Source organism: Mesocricetus auratus, unplaced genomic scaffold (genome assembly GCF_017639785.1).
Source record: "Mesocricetus auratus isolate SY011 unplaced genomic scaffold, BCM_Maur_2.0 Super-Scaffold_100676, whole genome shotgun sequence".
NCBI classification, from domain to species: Eukaryota; Metazoa; Chordata; class Mammalia; order Rodentia; family Cricetidae; genus Mesocricetus; species Mesocricetus auratus.
Window position 1 is genome coordinate 17,214,230 of NW_024429266.1, and position 24,343 is coordinate 17,238,572.

The window sequence follows — 24,343 nt, forward strand, 5'->3', positions numbered from 1 at the left end:
ATCTTCAACATCTGAGATTCTGTCTTCCATTTCTTGTATTCTGTTGGTTATGCTTGTATCTGTAGTACCTGACCATTTGCCCAGCTTTTCTATTTCCAGCATTCCTTCAGACTGTGGTTTTTATTGACTGTATTTCAGCTTTCAACCCTTGCACTGTTTGAATTGTTTCTTGTAATTTTTACTTTTCTTTTCCTCTTTTTCTTGCATTTGTTGGATTCTTGGCTTGTCTTTTCTTCCATTTCTTGCATTTTTTGCATTTTTTGGATTATTTTTTCCTCCATTTCTTGCAATTATTGCATTTTTGGAATTTTTCCTCCATTTCTTGTAATTTTTGGTTTGTTTTTCTTCCATGTCTTTAAGGATTTTCTCATATCTTCGAGGGCCTCTATTATTTTCATGAAGTTGCTTTTAAGGTCTTTCTCATCTGCTTCTTCTGCAATGGGCTGTTCAGGTCTTGCGCGTGTAGATTCTCTAGTTTCTGGCGGTGTCATATTGGTTTTTCTGTTGGTGGGTGTGTTTTTGTATTGTTTCCTTCCCACCATTTCTTCCTGTGGGTGCAGAAGGAGACTCTTCCTTCCCTGGTAGGTCTGTGACCATGGTTCCTTTCCAGTGGGTGGGAGCAGGTCCAATACCCTGGTGGCTTCCTCTTGCATGTATGGAGACCGTCCTAGTATCATGACTTTGGCAAACTCTGGGTAGGCTGGACCCTCACCTGTCCCGTGGGTGTAGAATGGGACTTTGAAGCTGGCAGTCTCTGGGCGGGCTGAATCCTGTCTGGCTGGGATCTGGATCCTCTGTGCGCAGCCCTCAGGTTTCTGGTGGTTCTGCTCAGGCCACCAGAAAGCAGGCTGGAGACAGACCCACACTTACCTCTCTTGTCCAGTGGGTGGAGAATGGGACTTGGAAACTGGCAGTCAGAAAGGTGATTGTTAACATTGCATTTTCAAGTAACAAATACATAAGTGATAATAATAATAATATGCCAATCTGCAATCTACATGGTAAACCTGGTCAATCAAGAATCATAGATGAAAGCATATTAGAATACCAAATGAAATATTACAGGGCAACTATTTCCTCCACTTAAGTCGGCTGTGCACAAATGATTAACCACAGAGGGGAAAGGTCTGGTCAGCTAGAGAAACCTGACACACTTCCCAACACTCATGAATAAACTCAATGTCACTACCCATGGGAGAAACCAGTATCTCACAGTACCTGATGTAACACTCTGAGAATGATACAATACCCCATGCCGTGTTCCTGCCAAGAACATTTAACCGCAGTCTAATCATGAGGCAAAACTCAAGCAAATGCAAATCCAGCATTATTCAGCAAAGGAAGTAGCCTGGAAGCTTGTAGACTATCAGTGCCACAGGCAGTGCTTTTTAAAACACTAGTTAGCGTACGGTCCAGGACTAACAGAGAAAAGACGTGCAAGTAAGAACACCAAGGGAAAATGAATTAAGAAACGGGGACAAAGAATGTTGTTGGGACAAGGAAATTTGTGTATTAGACAACCAGGACATATTAATGTCGTATCCTGTGTGATGCTGTAATTTGGTTATTTAGAAAACTTGACTTTCAGAACAAACCTATAATCCCAACTCTTGGGAGGTTGAGTCAAGAGGGAAGTTCAATTCCAGCTTGGCCACCACAGTGAGTTCTCCTCTCAAGAAAACAACAAAGCTCAGACTAACAGAGCACCTGTCAAAGCTAGCAACTGTAGATGTCACTTTGTACCAGCTTCATGTGGATACAGGAGTATGTTCCTCATATCTCTCTCTCTGTGTCTCTCTGTCTCTCTCAGTCTCTCTCTCCCTCTCTCTGTGTCTGTCTCCCTCTCTCTCTCCTTCCCTCCTCTTTCCCTTCCCCGCCCCCCCTCTCTCTCACACACACAAGATTGTACAGTCTTGGTTCCTAGTTTTAAAGTGTTGATGATCACAGTAAATTTAGATAATAAATACATGCTATCAATAAGGGAGATCAGTTTTAAATTTATTACCAAGGTAATAGAAGGTAAATGGGCTTTTTCTTACATCTGTTCCTTCTAGCTCCCTCGGCTCCCACAATTCACGTCATCCACAGTTTATTTTAAAGCACCATGGAAAAAGACACAAGATTTGGCTGCATTGTGTTGTCCAACCCTTTCCTCCCTGGTTTTTGGTGTCAGAAGGTTCTGTGACCTTAGGCTGTATTCTCCTAAAGACAGAGCAACCCTGGCAGGGATTTGCCTACAGGTGCATTCTAATGAGCTCTGCTTACTTCTTTCTTTCCTTTCAGTGGAATAGAGCTGGGGTGGTAATGGCATGCAAATGAGTTCTGAACATAGACTAATTAGAGAGAGCCCCTGGAGAGTAGCCAGCTGTTGGTTGTAAAATGAAATAAAATAATAGGTCACAGCAATAAGTCAAATCATTTTAAAGCTGATTTCTGGGCACCTCTTCTAGCTGGGAATGATAAGCAAACACAGAGGGTGCGATCAAGATCTTCCAGAAAATGACCACAGAAGACTGGTCCTGGAGGGGATAGAGTGGGGGCGGGATAGTCCCTTGGAATTCATTACCAAGCCAAAGCCTGCTGGTCCTGGATGGGATAGAGTGGGGGGATAGTCCCTTGGAATTCATTACCAAGCCAAAGCCTGCTCCTCCCATTTTAAGCACTGTCTCCATTTATATTTTTACTCTAAATACATAATTTTATATTCATTAAAAGTAAAAACAAAACTGGGTTTCCTGACTTTCCAGGGAATTTTTACTTTCCCTCTCTTCAGTTCTCTCCAGTACTTTCTTCCTGTCTTTCCCTTCATCTCACTTTCTCTACTGACCAAAATAATTAAGTATTGCCATATTTGGCTTTGACCCAATTCTCTTGAAAAATCTCTTCCATTGCCAACACCTCCGACATTAAGGAAATAACGCTGTGTGGGAAATAAAGGAGGATCAGTGACCACCAGTGATCAGTGATCAAAAGGTTCATCTGTCTAAGGAAAACTTCTTAACCTGTCCCATGCCAGGGACCCCGAGATAAATCTGTCAGATCTGTGGATCTTTCCCATGGGGTGTATAAGTTAAAATGCAAATTATTGTGAGGAATATCAATCAGGTTTAAATAAAGTTATCGAAATATGTTTCAGAAACAAATGATGTGGAAATATGGTCTTATAGTACACACTCCTGAAATGACAAGGTGGGATCGAGTTCCAAGCAGTGATGCCATCTGTCGTCTTAAGAGCTCTTGACAATGGCTGCCACTGTGTTGTTCATGCTTTTATTTTTTTCTCTTATTTTGAAAGACAGGAGTCTCACTGTATGGCACATACTGACTTTGATCTCTCAATCCTCTTGCCTCCTAAGTACTGGGATTGTAGACATGTACCATCTTGCTCAGCCCCTCTTTAAAATTTAAAGCATCCTTATCCATTTATATGACAGATACAGTCCTCCACTAAAATTTTTCTTTTCATTGTGTCTATAACTGAAAAGAATCACGTATTGATTTTCTTTTTTAAAATTTTTTAATTAAGTAATTTTTTTGTTCCAATCCCAGTTCCTCCTCCCTCCTCTCCTCCTGTTCCACCAGCTTCCCCTCCCCACCTCCTATCTGCTCCTTGGAGAGGGAAAGGCCTCCCCTAGGAAGTCTACTAAGTTTGTCCCATCATCTGGTTGAGGCAGGACCAAGGCACCTCTCCACACCCACATCCCTGTGTCTAGGCTGAGCAAGGAAGGTATCTCTCCATATATAATGTGCTCACTAAATCAGTTTGTGCATTAGAGTTAGATCTTGGACCCACTGCCAGTGGCCTCATACATTGTCACAGTCACCATTGTCACCTATATTAAGGGAGTCTAGTTCAGTCTTATGCAGGTTCCCCATTTGCCAGACTTGAGTCAGTGATCTCTCACTAGCTCAGGTTAGCTGATTCTGTTTCCCCATCATGGTCTTGACTCCTTTGGTCTTAACTCTTTTGTTCATATTTTCCCTCCTCCCTCACTTGGATTATACTCCAGGAGCTTGGCCCATTGATTAATTGTGGTTTTCTGCATCTGCTTCCATCTGTGTCTGGAGGAAGGCTCTAGCTTCTCTGGGGTTGTGAATTGTAGGCTGGATATCTTTTGCTTTATGTCTGGTATCTACTTATGAGTGATCACATACTATATTTGTTTTTCTGGTTTTGGGTTACCTCACTCAGGATTTTTTTTCTAGTTCTGTCCATTTGGCTGAGAATTTTAGGTTGTCATTGTTTCTTACCACTGAGTAGTACTCCATTGAGTAAATATATCACATTTTCTTTATCCATTCTTAATTTGAGGTACATCTAGGTAGTTTTTGAAATCTGGCTATTATGAATAATGTTTCTATGAACATAGTTGAGCAAATGTTCTTGTGTTATGAATGTGCCTCTTTTGGGTATAAGCCCAACAGTGGTATTGCTGTGTCTTGAGGTAGGTTGATCCCTAATTTTCTGAGAAATTGTCATACTGATTTCCAAAGGACTGTTCCCCTTTCTCCACATCCTCTCCAGCATAAGCTGTCGTTGTTTTTGATCTTACCTATTCTGATCAATGTGAGATGGAATCTCATAGTGGTTTTGATTTGCATTTCCCTAATGACTGAGGATGTTGAGCATTTCCTTAAGTGTCTTTCCATCATTTGAGATTGTTCTGTTGAGAATTCTCCATGTATCATCTTCAGGACTGAGTCAAAATGCATGTTGATTTTGGGTAGTTAAATGACTCTTTATGAATTTTGACTCAGTCCTGAATATTCACCCACATCCAAGTCTTTCTTCCTGGCCTTATCATGTTTCATGGTTGCTGCTATTTCTTTTAGTTTCAATTGATTCCAGGTTCTTCTTCAGATCCTCTATTGTAATCATTTAATTAATTACATAAATGATTGATTTATTTTGGTCCATTATAGGGTCCCCAGAAACTGACTGAGAAGCAACTTTTCATAATTGTGTCCGCAGGACAAGAATGAGTGCTAGGTCGGGATACACTTCTATAGAGATCAGGCAGAGTCCTTGGGATGCAGTTCGGTAGAGTTCAGGCAGAGTGCTTACTTGCCATGTGGTAGACCTGGGTTCAATTACCAGTACTTCCAAAACACAAAAGACAGACAGGTGCCAAATCTGAACCCTTGTCACTTCTTGCTCCCTGCTTTACAGATTTTGTCTGGTTTGATCTTGCACAGGTCTAGACACAGTCCCAGCCTTTGTGAGTGCCTGTGGACAGCGACACTGCCATACTCAGCAATGTTTGTGAGTGTGTGTGAACAACTATATTGTCATATCCAGCAATGTTTGTGTATATGCACAGCTACACTGCCATATCCAGCAATGCTTGTGAGTGTGTGTGCACAACTACTCTGTCATATCTAGCAATGTTTATGAATGTACGTGCACAGCTACACTGCCATATCCAGCAATGTTTGTGAGTTCGTGTGCACGACACTGTCATATTCAGCAATACTTGTGAGTTCATACACACAACTACACTGTCATATCCAGGAATGGTGTTTTCCTACAAAACTACTCGCTCTGACTCTTACAGTCTTTCTGCTCCCACTTTTGAGGGAAATAAAAACAACCTAGATATCAAAATTTAATAAATGAAATAAAAATTTATACAGAATCTCGATATACATCTCTATCTGACCTTGAACTCATAAAGCCACCCGATTCTGCTTCCCAGCGCAGGGCTTTAAAGATAGGAAAATTCTTAATGCTTTCCAAACAGAAGAGTCTGCTAAAATTTCTCCCCTCTGTCCATACATTAAGGAAATGCTAAATTTTAATTAGAGATTAAGGAAAATAAAAATGTCAAACTCCAAGTTCATAGATTAGCCATGAATTCTATCTATAGACTCAATGAAAAGATCACCATTGTTTAAAATGAAATGAGGAATACTGACTTATATGCCCAGCAGAGGCCACCTGGAACAGAAGAAAGACAGGCTTGGCAATCTACAGTTGTCCCGTCATTCTATAACCTGCATTTGTGTTTTCAGTTTGATGGGGGATGCTTTGATATTTGTTGAAATGTGTGCACTGTTTGTCAGAGAACTTGAAGGTGCTTATGATATTGAGTCATTTATTCACACTCTGTCTAGCTTATACTAACAGATAATCAGACTTCATGTGTGATTGCAATTAAAATATCTACCTTCAGCTACTGTCTACTGCCTCTGTGTGTTTTGGAGTGGATAACATTTAACCCTGTCTCACTGTGGCTTCCCAAACACTAGTTTCTCCTGATCTGGCTTGCCTTCCTTCTTTAGTGTCCCACGGGTCCCCTCTGATTCTTCTCATCTGTTTCACATTCTACCAACCAGAAAAAATAGGCATTTCTCTTATATCAGACTGTAGGGTGGCTTTCTGTTCATCTTTTCTACTACCTTTGTAAACATGTCAAGTACAACTTTACCTCTTTTTCCAAGTTCCTTATTATCTTTAACTGACTTAATCCCCATCTTTCCAGTTCTACACATACACACACACACACACACACACACACACACACACACACACACACAGACACACACCACACCACACCACACCACACCACACCACACCACACCACACCACACCACACCACACCATACCATCCAGGAAAACAATCTTGGACATGGATTTTTTTAGAGTGATGTGTAGGATGACAGGGGAAGAATAAGTCACCATAAGGATTGATGATAAGGAAATGTCAACCAAGTCTGTGGGTGTAGGGATGTCTGAAAAGAAATGATGTTTAGGTCGGAAATTAGATGGCTTATTGAGATCACACAACTGTCAGTTTAGGAATCGGAACTTGGGCATGTACTTGCTGTGTCGGAATCCACAGAGAGCAGGGAAGGAGGAAAAATGCAACTGTAGTTTACAACCTCAGAAAAGGCATTTGGGTCCCTGTGAAGCTGCCTGGTGACATACAGAGTAGAAACATGGGGCACACTCGGCATGGGTGGAAGCTAGCAGGACCCTAAGGCCAGTGGGGACCCTCTAGAAAGAAAGCTCAAATTGGGCAAAACCCTTGAATTTATTCTTTCAAAAGATCACCCCAACCATGGAAGAAGATGGTTTGGAAAAGGGCACAAGTCCCTGTAAGGAGTCCATTGGTAGTGACTCTAGAGCCAGCTCAGAGACAACATGCTGTCCCTGAAGGAAATCAGAGTCCATGTGATCTGTCTGTTTCTCGTTTACATGTTCCTCTACTCATAATACCACTATATATTTAAGATCCAGTGTCTAAAGTGTCTGCTGCCGGCCTCTTATTACTCCCATTTACCTAATTCAAACCTTCTTTTCTTGCCAAAAGTGTTCCAACCTCCTGTCCCTTCTTTTAGTTATCATTGAATTCCCCATCTCTACCTTCAAGTTACATGCAGGGATTAGTCCTTGGAAACACATTTGGTTGCTTCCAAATGCATTAAAACTATGCTCAAACTCTTCCTCTCTGTTCACAGCCTCCATTGTATCTGCTCTATGGCTGCTTCTGGTCTCCTCTACCCAAGAGCTGCTATCACCCGGTCCTCCTTCACTTGCTCCTTGATTCACGACACACGAATGTCCAGATATACCAAATGTTTCCCTTGACCCCGAGTATCATCTTCTCATTTGTTTTGCAAAGCTCCTGTGTCTCAGATTCATGCCAGGTTCACCTCCTCCAATTCCAGATGCCCCTTATCAGAGTTAGAATTTTCTTCTCTATCCATGTTCTAATCAGCCTTCTTACTCAGGCATTACCTCTCACAGTGTGTCTGGACAGGGTCTCCACTACATTGTGAGTTCCTGACAGGCCAAGAGAACTTCCACAGTCACTCCCATGTTCCATGTTTTGACTTGATTGTCCTTCCCTTTCCCTATTAGGAAATCAACAGACAATAAATTCATAGGTGAAAGTGTAGTGATTACATCCTGACACTGAGAACCTCTTGAGCCACATACCCAAACCTCAGTCTAGCTCTGATATTCTAGATTCATCTATTATACAAGACAGTTTTGTTAGCAACATTTTTTTATTTCTGAATATAAATAAATGGAGTTTCAAAAGAATACCAGTTAATAATTTTACTAAGAAATGCCGAGATCTGTGTTGAAAGCTAAAAATCATTTGATAACTATTTATCGAGTTCTGATTGTGTGGTAAGTGTGTGTGTGTGTGTGTGTGTGTGTGTGTGTGTTGCTAAAATCAAACCATGGCATCATACACAATAAGTACATGATCCACCACTGAGCTCCATCTCAGCCCCCAGCTGTGCACCTGTCTCTGGGCATTCAACCATGAATAAACCAGGATCATTGTTCTGGAAACATTTAACACATGATTTCATGAGGATAGGGATTTCTCCATTTATAGAAGAATATACATTTAGTAAACTGGAAACAAAGTGTTCACCCTTTCATCAAGATTCTATGTGTCTGCAATAACAACTGATGAAAGAGGACATGTGAATTTGAAGGAGAGTGGGGAGGGTGTATGAGAGGGCTTGGAGGAAGCACAGAGAAGGGAGAAACATAGTTATTGAAATGCAATCTCAGAAATAAACAACAACAAAAATGAAACTATGTGTCACCTAAATCAGTAGTGGAAAAAGTAGTCTGAAGGGCAATGCCAGAGTCTGGTGTCCACAGTAGACATGCTTCCATTATATTAAAAGTAATAAAGCAGAAAGATTGTTAGGATGCTGTTGATTGGCATTTGTCTAAGCTGTGCTTGTTGCCACCATCTTACATATTCTTTATCTCTGACTTCAGTGAAGCTCTGAACCCAAAAATTCATCATTTTCTTCTCACTGTTGCTTTTCCCCTTGAGCTGGGAAGTACCCATAGAAGTGTTAAGTCATAATAACTACACTTATTGAATTCCAATATATACCAACATTGTATTAGACACTATAGATATGAAATTTTTAATTCATGCTCTCAAACAGCTTCTGGGAATAGTATCTTATAGAAAAATTGGATTGTTCCAGGGGAAACATCAGGAATATGTTTCTGAAGAAAATATTTTATAGGAAGCCCTGGCATATTTTCATTTTCAAGACTAATTTAAAACAACATTAGTGGCATGTACTAGATTTTTCTGAAATATGAGTGAACGCTAAGGAAAAACGTCATCAATTTTCAAAATACCTCAGGTTAGGGTAGGGAATATGTAAAAAGCCTTTGGTAGACAAACATAAAGAGCACTTTCCATGTTTCTCTGTATACATATGTGAAGAAAGAGCAATGGCTTCAAATCTGACTAGCTTTTGTTTGTTTGTTTGTTTTTCAAAATCTTTTCTAAGAATTGCCCTAGTGGAAAACATTCCTGAAGGCCTTAACTACTCTGAAGATGCCCCCTTTCACTTGCCGCTTTTCCAAGGCTGGATGAACTTACTCAACATGGCCAAAAAATCAGTTGACATAGTGTCTTCCCATTGGGACCTTAACCACACCCACCCATCAGCATGTCAGGTAAGCCACATCCTCTATGACTGTGATGGTTTTATGTGGGTTATGCACGCTTACTGTCCTGACCCCCCCACAAAGCCAGACCAGCTCAGTTTTCAAAGTCCACCTTCCCCCAGAGCTTATGGACAGTTACTCATTTATGCATTTAGGCAGATGTTCCATCATTAGTCATGTGTCATTCAGCTACAACAAGCACCCCAGTTTCTCTTTCAGGGAAAAACCGTGTTTCATCTTGGTCCACAAGAGGCTCTCTGTAGAACACTGCAAAGCTGCATGGCTTCGAGGATGCCATCCATAACACCTTACAACAGCATGGCCTATAATTCTGCTTCTTGTAGCATGTGTGCTTACACTTCTGTCTGCCTGCTGAGGTGTGTAGTTGGTCAAATTGTGTTAAACAATTCACCTTCAAGGCCTCTGAGCAACCTTTTTAAAATAATGACGTCAAACTTCCCAAGATAGTTATATAGTTTTGACTCTGTCATTTTTGGATAGACAAGAAAAAGGTAATTTCTGAATTAAATAATCTGAAGTAAAAATGAAAAAGATCCTTGCAATTTTTAGTGTCTTTTTATTTATGTTGGTTAAACCGTGTTGATTTGCGATAAACTCTTATCCAGGTATATGGCCATTGGCGTATTTTAAATGTCCTTTATGGGTCATGGGTCAAATTAGTTTTGTTGGTTGGCATACATCATCACTGTTTATTGCTGTCCTGAAGTCTGCTACTTATCCAGTTATAGCACTTTGACTATTTTAAAGTAGTGATTATCAGAAAATAGGTAAAGACAAACAAAAATCACAAGGTCATACTGAAGTCTTTGAGTGAGTTTATTGAATTATGCTGTGTTCAGTGTGTTCCCACGTCTACCATTTAAGCATGTCTTTCAGGTTTTATTGTTGTATAATCTCTCACACACAATTTAGTGACCGAGGAAACAAAGATCATTTACTTTATTTGTGGTTTGAAGTGGGGTTCGGCAGTCAGTAACTTCCGTAGTAATTGGGAGATAGATTACCTCATGCCCGAGGATCCAGGATGAGTGGAATACAGTCATCATGCCAACTAAGGGGGGTGAAATGTGTGGAGTGGCTGGACCTCTCACAGAATTCTGTAAGTGGACTTGAGTTCTTATATTGTGGTTGGATCCATAAAAGAAAAAGGGCAGAAGCATAGAGGCTTGTTAACCTGGAGGTTGGCATTCCAGATTGCTGCATCCATCACATTTATTGGTTTAAGCAAGCCATACATACAAAAGATGAGAGGAGACACATCAACCGGCTGGTTGCCATCTTTGGAAATGATATAAACCACAGACCACTTTCTGACCACAACAATTCATTCTCTTCCACATGCAAAATACAAGCCACTGTATTCCTTGAAATGCAATTGAACCCATGGCATGAAAGGCTCACTGCTTTGGACCTACATGCAAGCTTCTCTTCCTTGGAAATGTAGGTTTAAAAGACTTTTCGTATGCCCTAATAACCCTCCAAACATGCAGTGTCGAGGCAAGGATGAGATGATCATGGGCACTTGTGTTCAAAAGGAAAGGAAAGGGGAGAACCTCAGGCATTAGCCTGACCCACCATAGCACATAGCTTGAGTTTTACAATTTTAGAAGCAGGAATGAGTTCTAGGATCTAATTGTGGATATCTTGTTTGCTCATTTGTATTTTGTTTGTTTGTTTTGAGACAGGGTCTTTCTAGGTGGCCCTGGCTGTCCTGGATCTTGCTCTACAGATCAAACTGGCCTTGAATTCATAGAGGTCCACTCGCCTCTGCCTATCAAGTACTAGAATTCAAGTCATGTGCCACTATGCCCAGCTAGGATCTACTTCTTTATAAGTAGTTTACCAACTGGTTCATCTCATAAGTTGTGTCTGTCTGTATATTTTTCTTTAATTGTGCTGGGAATGGAACCCAGGGCATTGTACATTCCAGGAAAGTGTTCTGCTGTGGAGTTGAAACCTCGGCCCTTATTATTTTCCTACAAGAAATGGATCAAGTTTCCTGTATGTTCTTTGTAATGATGATGGATTTTATTTACTTTGGTTTTTGGGGACAGAGTCCCATGTAGTTTAGGCTTCCCTCAAACCTGCTGTGTAGCCAAGGTGATCCTGAATGTCTGGTCCTCTTCCCTTCACCCTTCAAGTGATGGAATCACTAGCATAAATCACTGCATCTATTCAATGCTGAGGATTGAACCCAGGGCCTCATGCATGCCAGGCAAACACTCTACCAGCTGAGCCACATCTTCTGCCTCCTTTTCTCTCTTTTAAAGAAACTATCCTTTATTTAATGGAGAATAGTCAAACATGAAAGCTATTGCTAAGCTAACAGAGCCTGCAAAGTGCTCGAGGGGACCATAAACAGCAAAGAGATGAACAGGAAGTATAACCCAAAGCACCTATCTATTTATTACAATGCAGCTGTAAGCAAACTATACAGAGGAACTGTAGACAGTGGCAGGCACCCAGCTCAGCAGCAGACAGACACAAATAAATATCGTCTCTGGGATCTGTATCTCCTCTAGATGAGAAGTTAGCTTGTAAGAAAGAATGGTGGCTGATATTAGCAGTAGTGATGAGTTTGGGCTTTATAAAAATATTGCATGGAGATTGATATCAGTTAAAAATATCTGTCCCCAAAGGGCTGCTGTGTGTGTCTATCTGTGTGTGTGTGTGTGTGTGTGTGTGTGTGTGTGTGTGTGTGTGTGTAAGAGTGCATATGTGTATGTGTGCTTGTGTGTGGAAGGCCAAAGGTCAACTTCAGCATCATTCCTTAGAAACTGTACACATTGTTTGTGAATACCGGGTTTCTGAATGGGTCACTTCAATAATGATTAGGCTGGACTATTGGGTCAGTCAGTGAGCCTTTGTCTGATCCCCTAGTCATGGAATTACAATGTGCTCTACCATGCCCATATTTCCATGTGAGTCTTGAGGATTGAGCATAGGTCATCATGTTTACACCAAAAGCACCCACAAAGCTGTCTCCAAGCTCCAGGGATGCTGTTTTGATCCCCACTCTAAGCCCCCATTTTGTCTTCCTTCCATCTCACTAGGTTTGTTAACCTTTGGGTCTGTTTCCTTCTGTGCTTTGCACTGCAAAAAGGCCCAGTTGAGGGCTGGTAGAGCCTGCAGTGTCAGGGCAAGCATACCTCACAATTAAAGAAAATGCTTGGTCAGGAAAAGAGAATTTCTTTCTTCATCCAGGATGATGACTTTAACCAATAGGATATTAAAATTTGCAGGACATTCTGATTGCTAATTTATGAGATCAAATGATAGGATTTTATGAAATCAAGACTTTTTGGGAAAAGCCAGAGGCTGATCAGTATATCTACCTAACTCATGTAGTGAGAGTGCCGGTTCTTTCTGACTTCACTGTGAGGCAGAAATGAAATAATTAATGAGCTGAAACAATGGAATGTTGAAGAGAGGCATTTATGTGAAATCAATTAGATGCTGGCCTCCCAGAGAGCTCCCAATTGGCATGATTGCCAACTGATAATACATTAAAATTGTTTGATCTGGGGAAATTTGGATTGTTTTTAAATTACACAGGATTTGGTGGAGTTAATGAGGAGTAAGAGAGTGCAATGATCCAGAAGGTCGTTTGCAAAGTACAGCTTGGTCCTGTCTCCACACATCAAGTGGTTAGCACATCCCTGAAAACCTGCAGGACTTGCCTACTTAGCAGCTGTGTGATCTCAACCAGATACAGGACTATCTGTCCTCCATTTCCTCAGCATCAAAGCCAGGATGATAGCAGATACTGTAGATTAAGTTAGAGCCTGTGTGCACTTATTACTACCATAAATGCCATTGTGTACATTCACCCATCTGTCCATACACCGCAACTCTTCTTCCAGTCAGTTTAATACTGTTAACGATTAATGAGTTAGAGGCTTCACTCTAGTAGAAGCTGCATGATTACCCTTAAAAAGGCAATTACAAGAATGAGACCCTAGTGAGATGAGGATTAGGTAAACTATCATGCTATGTAAAATTCTGACCTTCTTCTTATTTATTTGTTACAAAGTTTTATGCATGTGCACAGAGAGAGAGAGAGAGAGAGAGAGAGAGAGAGAGAGAGAGAGAGAGAGAGAGAGAGAGAGAGAGAGCACAGACACATAGTCTTTCACCATCTGTTCACTAGGCTTTGACTAACTCACTCACTGAAGAACACATTCCCTATCCCTGGTGTTCAGGTAGTCAGGATCCACCTCAGCTTTGGTAAAGATCTGAAACACACCCCAATTGACACCTTCAAAATCCCTTTCTTAAGAATTCTATAAGCTTATGTTTTACCTTTCTGTTGGTTCATCAATCATTATCTGATAAAGTTTTTTTTCTTTTGGGGGGTGAGGATGATAAGGTATATTTCAGTTTATAGTTCCATATCGTAGTTCATCATTGAAGAAAGTCAGGACTGAAACTCGTGGCAGGAACTGAAGTAGAGACCATAGAGGAACGCTGTCCCCTGGCTTTATCCCCAGGGTTTACACAGCAGGGGTGGTACCTCTTACAGTGAGCTGGATCCTGCTGTATCAACCATCAGTCAAGAAGAAAAGATGTCCCCAAGTGTTTGTCCATAGGCTGATCTTGTGGGAACATTTTCTTCAGTTATGATAGCTTGTGTCAAGTTGATATAAAATTATCCATTACATAAAGTTTTTATCTGGTAATATTTTTGACGAATTTGATCTTAGAAAAGTACAATTTTATTAGAAAATAATCTCCAACCTCAGTCTATATTTGCTGAGATTAAAATCAAAACAAATCAGGCTTGGTGGAACATGCCTATAATCTCAATGAACAGAAGGGAGGACTTGAGGCCATGCTACAAGGCAAAGGATGTACCCTGCTGTCCTGAATCCCGAGGTCATACCCATGGTGGACTCCTATCTCCAGGGTCCATCTGGTAGCTTGCCCATTCCTTCCTTGTGGCAGTAATGTTCCTTTGCTTCCTCTTACTTATAAAGCTTTTCCTTGTTATGCTTGTTTCACAACTGTCCTATGATTTTTTTCGTAAGTGATACTGACATTTTCAATTGCAATGCCTTTTCATACAATTCCATAATGCTCCCCATCTAGTGTGACATCATCTGTGGGTCTGTGAACTCCAGTGTCCCTTGTTCCCAGTTTCCATCTCCTCACATCTCCATCATCAGTGACTCTAAGCTCCCCTCTCTTTCATGTCTGTCTCTATTGCCTTCAGCTGGTCTCCATTCCTTCTTCAAGCCTTAAGATGTCTCTTCAACCCCTTGTATACACAGTCAGGATCCAATTTGTAATAAATACCTATTCTGGAACACAGAAGATTTTACTATTTAGTGGTGTTAGAGGTTATAGTTTTATTATCTCTTCTATTTAAGATTTTTTGACTGGCACATATTTACGAGACACTATGATGTATAGCTTATAACGATCAGCTCAGAGCAACTAGCATATCCATTTCTTCTGCCATTTCCAAATTCTTCTAGCTATAATGAGGTAATGAAAGCATTAGTGTTAATTGTACTTACGCTGTAAGACACAGAACAATAGAACTTGTTCCTCTTGCCAAACAATGGAATCATACCTATTTGTGTCATTGGTCCCCTTACCCCCTATTCCCCCAACCCCATTCTCCCTCCAGTCTCTTCAAACCACTGCTTGTATTGTCAACTTCTATGAGGTCTGTTTTCTTAGACTCCACTAATGAGGGAGACCATCGGTGTACTTATTGAGATGACTGACTTGTCTCATTGAGCTCAGTGCCCTTCAAGCCTAACTACACTGTCATGGTGACAGTCTCCAGCACTGGGGACCATTAGAAAGTAGCAGAAGTTTTGAGGTGTGAGGAGCTAGTGGAAAGGCCTTAGGTCGCTGAGGGTGGGACCCCAGCCCTCAAGGAGGATTGTGGGACACTAATTCTTTCCTCTTCTTCTGACTCATGGCTCATTCGGTGAGTGGCTTCTTCAGCCATGTGCTCCCACTCTAAGTAAGGTACTGTCTCACTTGGAGCCCAAAGTTAAGGAGCCATTGTTCGGAGACGGAGATGCTCTAAAAATAAAAGCCACACAAATAAGTAAATCCTTAATTGCCTTTACATTCTGTTATAATATGAAAAATGACTAATATAACCACAGTCTTTTCACTCTGGTATATGCTACTGAGGACTTCAGCATATCATAGCTATAGGAGTTGGCATTTGATGTGTTTGATATACCCAATGGTTTAATAGCTGTGACCACAGTGAACAAACATCATAACACCTCTGATTCTTACCTCTTCATCTATAAAACAACTATGATAATGTCTACCTCATATTGTTTTGTGAATTTGATTTAATACTTATGAAACAATGAAACAGAGTTCAAAACACTACTTCTGTTTTTCACATGTGGGACCTTAAATTTCGTGGACACACAATTCTGAATTTTTGTAAAACAGTGATAATATCTGCCTTCCCACAAAGACTTTAGCCTTTGTGAGAAGAGGCCAAGGTCCTACCCAGAATATGCATTTACATCGTCCTTCAGGTTTAGACGAAGAAAGGAGAAGGACAAATGTGCTTTTTATTCCACAGGTTTCCAGTCCCCACTCCTGATGTGGCAGTTCACAACCATGACTGTTCAGAATAACCTGGGGCCATGAAAACATATGAGTGTGCTCCCTCAACCCCCAGAGCACTTTTACATTATAACACTTGGAAGGAGACCAAGCTTAAAAACAACTGGAGGAGTCCACTGGGAAGCAAAGGTTGAGAATCGCTGATGGAAAATGTGCCAGTCTAATAGACATGGCTTGATTTTCACGTTTAAGGGCAGCCCTAGGTTGGTCCCTTCCCTACCTGGCTTGGCAGCCTGAGTTTTATCCATTTCAGTTTAATCCTGTGTGTTACAATTGTTCTCTCAGTGACTAGACAGCAGTTTACATTTGAGTAACCCATGGATTCCTGGACTCTGGAGCCTGGGTAGTATTTATCTCTGTGTCCTGATTGTCTAGCATATGGCCAAGATGAGCAGGGAGCTGTGGGTTGACATTAAACCATAAATACTTCCTGAGAACTAACTGTCATCTCCAGACCAAACACGATGTCAGCAGAGTCCTGGTGAAGTGTCAGCAGGAGCCAGCATAGCCTAGGAGGAAGGGTGCTTCTTGATTCAAAATAGCATCTCTCCCCCTCCACACCATCAACACTCAGCAAATGCTTGCTTACGTCAACAACCTCCCATTTAAAAAATGTGACAACAAATGATTTTGAATGTGCCTTCATTGAGCAGACATTTATAGAGGAACTGTGCTGTTTGCTGGAAATAGGAAATGCAACAAGGGGAGACCCCCCCAAACCACCTATAAATACTCAGGATTGGGAGAACAGCCACCCAAGAGGCTGAAAGAGAATGCACCTAGAGTGGCCTGCCCCTTCCCTTTGATGCTCAGCAATTCTCAGGCCCCTGTGGATTCTGTCCTCCCCCAGTCTATTCTTTCTGGATACTCTCTGCTGCTTCTTCCACGCTCCTCTCCCCATCTGTTGACTAATTATGACTATGCTCTTGCTTGCATTCCAGTATATTTCCAAGGGGAGATCATTATTCTGATACAAATGCATAAGTAACATTCTTGGCAGGCCTTCAACCTGTGTGATTTCTCCCAAAGCCAGTAATATAGGAGTCAATAAATCATAGCTCCAAAGGCATTCTTCCTAAGTCTCTGAATGAAGTGAAGACTAAGCTTATCTTATATGAGCCCCAGGGCTTTGGTTGCTTGGTTGTTTTCTCTTTCCCCCTCTACGTATTTCCTATCTTACAATAGCTCTTCTTTTAGTTCTCCCTCCTCTCTCCCTCCCTGTCTCCCTCCATCCCGGCCTTCCTCCCTCTCTCCCTCCCTCCCTGCCTTCCTTCCTTTCTTCTTTCCTCCCTTCCTTCATTTTGTTGTTTTGTTTGTCACTTTTGCCTTGGTGTTTTGAGTTGAAACCAGGTCTCACTAGATATCCATAGATGACCTTGAACTTGCAGCAAACTCCCTGCCTCTACTAACTGAGCGCATGGATTATGGGTGTGCATTAACATCTGTGGCTTAGTACTTCATTTTTAAAATGGACAACTGGAAATTTTCTCATTGTATTGGCAATAGCCTCCTGTTATAAAATATCTGAAAAAGTACAGCAAACTATGATTGATATTTCACATACACATAGACTCATTACACAGGAGACAGCTGCTTCTCTGGCACCAAGACTCACCCTGCAAGGATTCCCTGGAGAAATTGTAATTCTTTCCAGTCTGTTGTTTCAGGGTCTCTGACACACCTGCTCCTGTTTTACATAATGCATCTCTTCTGTGAGGAATCTTTATTTAGCAAATGTATTTAATATTAGTGCAGAAAATAGTATGCCCCACCCATTTGTTTTCCCCTCCATCTGCTTTAACAGTGTTCAGTGGATTTTGTTTTGTTTCTATTTAGTTAGTGTCCTTCCTTACATGGGGGTATACAGGCAGGAGTAGTGTCCAATGTATCGTTTTATCTTTCAGCATAGTGGCTGCTACTTCAGCCAGCAACTGAAACTCTAGTTACCAGCCTGCCTCTCTGGCAACGACCCTGCTGCTCAGGCCACAGCCTGGTGGGAATTCTGTTCCCACAGACACTGGCTCTACCACTGCTGCTAAAGACAGCTTTAACTAAATCTCTCTCCTTCTATTTATAAATAAAATTCAAGATTCAAAAGCTGGGGTGAAAACCTACTAGCTCAGAGAGTGGTTGAGTAGTACCTATCTAACATTCTCTCCTTGCTGGCATCTCCCAAAATGCACATCCTTCCTCAGTCTCAGGGTTCACAGTGTGATCGAATATCCCCAATACAGAAAAGTTGCTAAATCTCTACATATCTGCAAATACTTCTCTCTTCCACCCCCACATGTAAAGTTCATGTGCAGGCTATCATCTGTGCTGTGGCTGGTTGGTTCCTTGCCAATCAGATGTGAGTACCTTTCTAAGTCACTTTATTCCTTCCTTTGGCCACAGGCATGTAAGAATTTCAATCTTTGATGTCCAGGTATCCTACAGGAGGAGAGGGGTACATGAGGGGTACACGAGGTCTGTTTATATGTATGCATATGTGTGTACATATATATGAACATACATATATTCATGTACATGTGTATAGGCATGCACATACATTCTTTGAAATACTTCTAGCACTTTGTCCCAGGCTGCTAGCTTGAACCTGAACCGTGACTCTAGTTTCCTTCGGTTACTCATGCACGTTAGTGCTCAAGTCCTAGCTTCCCAACCACATCTCACTAACCTGGAGAACTCACACTGTAGTATAGTCCACGCTTCTGACTTTTGAATCATCAAGCACCCACTATGTTTATATCAGTCAACTTTCCATCCCTTGGATGTACACCTATGATAGTCAATTTATAAAGACCAGATATTCATTTTGACTCACAGTGTAGAAAAGTGACAGCCATGGTCAGTTAGCTGTACTGTTTAGAAGCTTAAGGCAGATCAATACCATTCAGCTGTTGGACACACAGCAAAAAGAGAAAGGGGAAAGGATGTCTGTAACTCCCATCAAGGGACATCACAAAGATCTGAAGACCTCTCACGGGTTCCCACCTCCTCATGTACCCCTCTTCTCCTGTAGGATACCTGGACAGTAACACATGAGATTCTGGCGGACACTCAACACTCAAGCCATGGTGATGCTCAAATATCCATGCCTTTCCTGATGGATCCACTTACACCTATTGATGCTTCCCTTTATCAAAATGTTGCTAGCCTTTTCTTCTTTTCCATGTTTAAAAAGGTAAATTGGAAGGATTTACTGGTCCTCCATTGTGATAAGTGGAGAACAGCCTCCCATCAATTCCTTCCTCTCAGCCCCAGACCTGGAGGTGCTGCCTTGGTGCCTGCTTTGCCTCTTGGAGAACAAGTATCTCTGGGTCATTTGAGTGGAGTGAAAAACACCCACCAGGTCCCTTCCCCGCCCCACCCCTAACTCTAACTCTGCTGCTGTGGGAATGTATTTTCTGAAAAACACTATTTAAAACATCAACCTTTCACCCAACCCATAACCAAGTTAATAATATGCTTTGAGGTTATTTATAACTTTGTACTCATTCTGCTTACATACTCCATAGACAACCTGTTCAGAGTTAACTGGCTTCAAGAAAAACATTATAATCATTCCCACTACACTGTGGACTTCCAATATAATTAACTCCTACAGGCTCAACTGAATGCGCAGCCTAGGTTGTATCATGTTGTTTATTTTTCCTTTGTGACCCATTCATACCCCTGACTCAGAACAATGTATGTACATGTGATGGAGATGTGGTGACCAGGTCTAAAAGCACTTGCTGGAAGTAATGATGCATTGAAAACAACACCTGCTCCACAGAAAATATGGTGGAAGCGATATGCGGGTATAGAGTGTGGCTTTGTGTGCCGTTCTGAATCAGAAGGGTAGAAAAACAATGTCATACCTTATGAGAATCCTGCAAGAGGATGATTGAGACAAAAGCTCCTCGATCCTATTCATTGCCATATTTACTATGCATTACTTGTATGAAGAGGATGGCTTTTGTTAAGGGTTGCTTTTACTTCAGGTTTTCCTAGACTGGACTCCTAAAGAAAAAATACTGGCCCACTATCTATAGGATATTGCCAAGACACGAAGCAGGGTTTGTGTGAAAGGGGAAAATACAACCAACTTGTGTGAATCTATGTTGAGCAGGGGAGGGGTGGGGTAGCGATCTGTACCATGCAGACAACACTTGCTTATGTGGAACAGAAAAAGCCATGAGCTCCACAAAGTCAATGTGCCCTCATGCTGTGTATGAAGCCTCATGTTGCCTATGCTCTCACTTAAAATTCACACTCCAAAGGGGATGGAGAGGAGGCTCAGGGGTTAAGAGCGCTTGCTTCTCTTCCAGAGTGTCCAGTTCCCAGCACCCACATCCAACAGCTCACAACCACCTGTCACTACAACTCCAGGGCATCTGGTATCTCTGACTGGCTTCCACCAGCCCCATGTGCGTGTAGCCCAGCTCACACATACCCAAGTAAACACAGATGATAAATTGTAAGAAAAAGAATAGCCTCACATACCAAGAGCAACAAACCAGAAGCCGGAGGTCACCCTCCCCCATTTTCCTTTCTTTTTTAGGCCTTGTTAAAAGTTATTTGCATCTGTCAAATATGCATTTCCCCATACTGTGTGTTGGGGTGGAGTTGCTCCCAGGCTATGGGGGACTGAGAACTCTGAGAGTCTGACATGAGCCCCACACTGGGCAACCTTAACCTCTACTAACAGACTGCAAGGCAAAAGGTGTCTTCCAATACCCAGGAGATATGGACCTTTGGCTGTTGGCCAGCTGCCGGCTAGAGGTGCCAGACACCCCTTTCTGCTGTCAGCTGTCACACCAGCTCCTTAGAGTGTTAAGCTTTTAATCTTTGATCTTTCTCCTCCATAAGGAGGTTTTTCAGGAATCACTGCTTGGGTTCTCATTTGCATCCTCATTTGCATGCTCATTTGAATCTCATTTGTATCCATCCTCATTTGCTTCATCAGCTCCTCCCAATCACCAAATCCCTTATAAATAATCATTACCAACCACAGATTTTTATCAAGATAAGGTAAGCTTAATGGTGCACTTGGGGCCCATTAAAACCTAAGCCTTATTATCTGGCTGGCCCTTTTGAAGGTATTCGTGTTTGAGGGACATACAAACAAACATGAAAAGTCAATAACAATAGACCAGTTCCTTTTTAAGATAAGAAGTGTCTATCTAAACCCAGAGGGAAAACAAATACTATAATATTGCAGCATCATCCCTGAAGATAAAATCATGCCTGAATCCACCATCGCTCAGTCTTCCCTAAATAAATCTAAAGATTATATGCTTGTGAGACTCTTACCAGGCAAGACTGAATTTTTGCATTTGTTATATAAATGTAAACATTTCTATAACATAACACCTATATTTATATATAAGTATAATATAAAACATTTGTTCTGTTCAGTAAAATAGCTTTTAGACAAGATGAAGCAAACCAGTAACCACAAATGCCCACAGTAGTTTTGATGATCTCTGCTGGCATTATAGAAACCTTTCGAAGTCAGTATAGTCTGTATTCACAAGGAAGAAACTGGAGATCAGTGAGATTAAAAAGCACGGTTTGCAAATTAGAAAACCAGTTGGTCTTTCTGGGCCAAACTGTAGCTATTGAATATTTTTCACTGCCTCCTTATATGCAGATAGCTACAGCTTTAAAAGCAAAAGGAAATGTGTGTCCTGTTATTAAAATTATTATTATAGATTGCTGGATTGCACAGTTCTTGATAAGACAGAATGCCATCTACGTTCCTGTTTCTATTCTAGTCATGAAGCTCAGAGAATTTCACACATCTGTGACTATCTGTCATTGAAGCACTTGCCTTTTACAAACTGAATACATAAAGTTTAAAAGGTTTATTTATACCAACTCCAAATGGCAAACATTTAGGTTTCTCTCTTCCTTTGTCTCTGAATATTCTTCCAGGGTCAACGTCTCTTTGAGAAATTGCTCCAACTGACGTCGCAAAACATCGAAATCAAGTTGGTGAGCGACGTGACCGCTGATTCAAAGGTATTAGAAGCCTTGAAATTAAAGGGTAAGGCCAAGGTTGATGCTACTTTACCGCGGACATTCTGTGACAGTACCTTGAATTTCACTTAAAAGAATATATCATTTGTTTCTCGATAGTACATCCCACTTAATATGTTTTTAGTTCTCCTTTGACCACCGCCCCCATTACAGCTTTTAAGTGAAGGAACTAATAAACTAATGCTACTGAGATTTTAAAAGTAGTGTTTCTGAGAAATAATCTACTGACCATTAAATGATACTTAGTCAAGAAGAATCAGACTTTACTGCACACTTCAATAATTTGATCAGAAATAAAGAGCCACTTCAAGGGAATCAAGTACTTGGTTTCTATTTCTCTCCTGCCCGTCAGGGGGAAATCCTCTTTGAGTTATGTAATCTTCAGTGAGACAATTGGGTCTAGTAATCTTGGCAGCTCTATGATTCCTGACTGTAGGATAATTCTACAGAAGCACCGCTCACACACCCACTCTGCAGTGTGCCCTGACCTCAGCCACATGGAGCTTCTTTTTCTCTTCCTGTAGTCCTCTCTAGCTGGACTCTCAATCCCTAACATTTGTTAAACACTTTGTAAAATCATCTTCTCAGCATTTCCTATGCAAAACTCGTATTGTGTAGAAAAGATTGCCACCTGAAAACCAGAGAAAATGTTCAAGCTGCAGGAAGGGAACAAGGGATACCCTCGGTGAGTCTCCATGTTTTACCTGGCTGCATGCATACTCATCACTGTCCTTACATCATTAAGTGATAACAGTTTCTAAACTAGGACAGAGTGATACAAGTAAGTGAACCCAAGTGGCATAAAACACATTGAAGCTGGGCATGGTGGCACGTGCCTTTAATTTTAGCACTCTGGAGGCAGAGGCAAGCAGATCTCTGTGAGTTCGAGGCCACCCTGGTCTACAAAGTGAGTTCCAGGATAGCCAGGACTATGACACAGAGAAACCCTGTCTCAATTAAATAAATAATTGAAATAGGGAAATAAAAGACCTAAGGTTGGATATACACATCAACATTGTTTAGCCTGCCTTTCATTGATATAACAAAATACCTGAGATAATTAACCTGATAAGGGAAAAGTTTTACTTGGACAGATCATTTCATAGTTGGGTCACTTGTCACTTGTCCCTACTACACTGGGCCTTTGGTGAATAGTTAAGAGTGGGGGTGCCAATTAAGAATCTAAGTAATAGTGGAGAGGCTATAATGAGATTGATGACTACATTATATGCCATCCTAGAGCCTTCATCCAGTAGCTGATGGAAGCAGAAGCAGAGACCCACAGCTAAGCACTGAGCCGAACTCCTGGAATCCAGTTGTAGAGAGGGAAGAGTGACGAGCAAAGGGGTCAAGACCATGCTGGGGAAACCCACAGAAACAGCTGACCTGAGCAAGTGGAAACACATGAACCCAAGTCTGACAGCTGGGGAACCAGCATAGGACCGAACCAGGACCCCTGAACGTGGGTGTCAGTTAGGAGACCTGGGTAGTCTATGGAGCCTCTGGTAGAGGAGCAGTATTTATCCCTAGTGTAGAAATGGATATTGGGAGCCCATTCCCCACAGAGGGATATTCTCTCAACTTAGACCCCTGGGGTGGGCCTAGGGCCTGCTCCAAATGGGATGAGGGACAGTGGCGGGCATGGGAGGGTGGGAGAGAGAAGGAACTGGGATTGATATATAAAAAAAAGATTGTTTCTAATTTAAATTTTTTTAAAGTAAAAAAAAATGGCAGAGGATGCTGTTCAGCTTCAGGCAGTCACAAAGCACATGAGAAAATCAGGGAGGATCCTAGGTGCCAATTCCCCTTCAGGGCATGTTTTCAGTGATGTAACTCTCTCCCTCTACACCTTTAGGACTCCTAAAGGCTCCACCCCATTCCATACAGTACTATAAGCTGAAGGCCACACCATCCTGACACAGGGCTTTAGGAAGGGATTCCCTTTGGTTAATGAGGGATAGGGATGTATTTGCAGTTTTCAGGATACTTTTCTCAATAAATCTTTTTTCATGTCCTTGTGTATATAAATGGGGGAAGAGGCGACCTGAGAGGTACCATGTCTTACTAGCTATAGCCCTTGCAAAATCTTGCAAAGATAGTCAAAAGTAAAAACAGGGAGGAATTAAGGGGCATAGAGCATTGCCCTGGACATTGCTGAATGAAAATTAACAAAGCTGTTGGCATGGACCTGGTACTAAGGTCTAAACACAATGAAAGCTATTGTGTCTCACAGAAAAGGAT

The 24,343-nt window shown here is 41.5% G+C and overlaps 1 protein-coding gene across 10 annotated transcripts in view; it reads left to right on the top strand.

Annotated features, from left to right (window-relative positions):
* Pld5 (phospholipase D family member 5) overlaps nucleotides 1-24,343 on the top strand; it is a 296,385-nt gene that overhangs the window by 155,563 nt on the left and 116,479 nt on the right. For 8 of the 10 annotated variants that reach the window (XM_005078165.4, XM_040738384.1, XM_013119132.3 and 5 more), the window contains exons 3-4: nucleotides 9,286-9,454; nucleotides 21,998-22,109. In XM_005078165.4, the coding sequence (XP_005078222.1) occupies nucleotides 9,286-9,454; nucleotides 21,998-22,109 (281 nt within the window). Of the gene's footprint in view, nucleotides 1-9,285; nucleotides 9,455-21,997; nucleotides 22,110-24,343 lie in introns of those variants that run through there. The other 2 variants (XM_040738387.1, XM_040738388.1) reach the window with 2 other exon arrangements.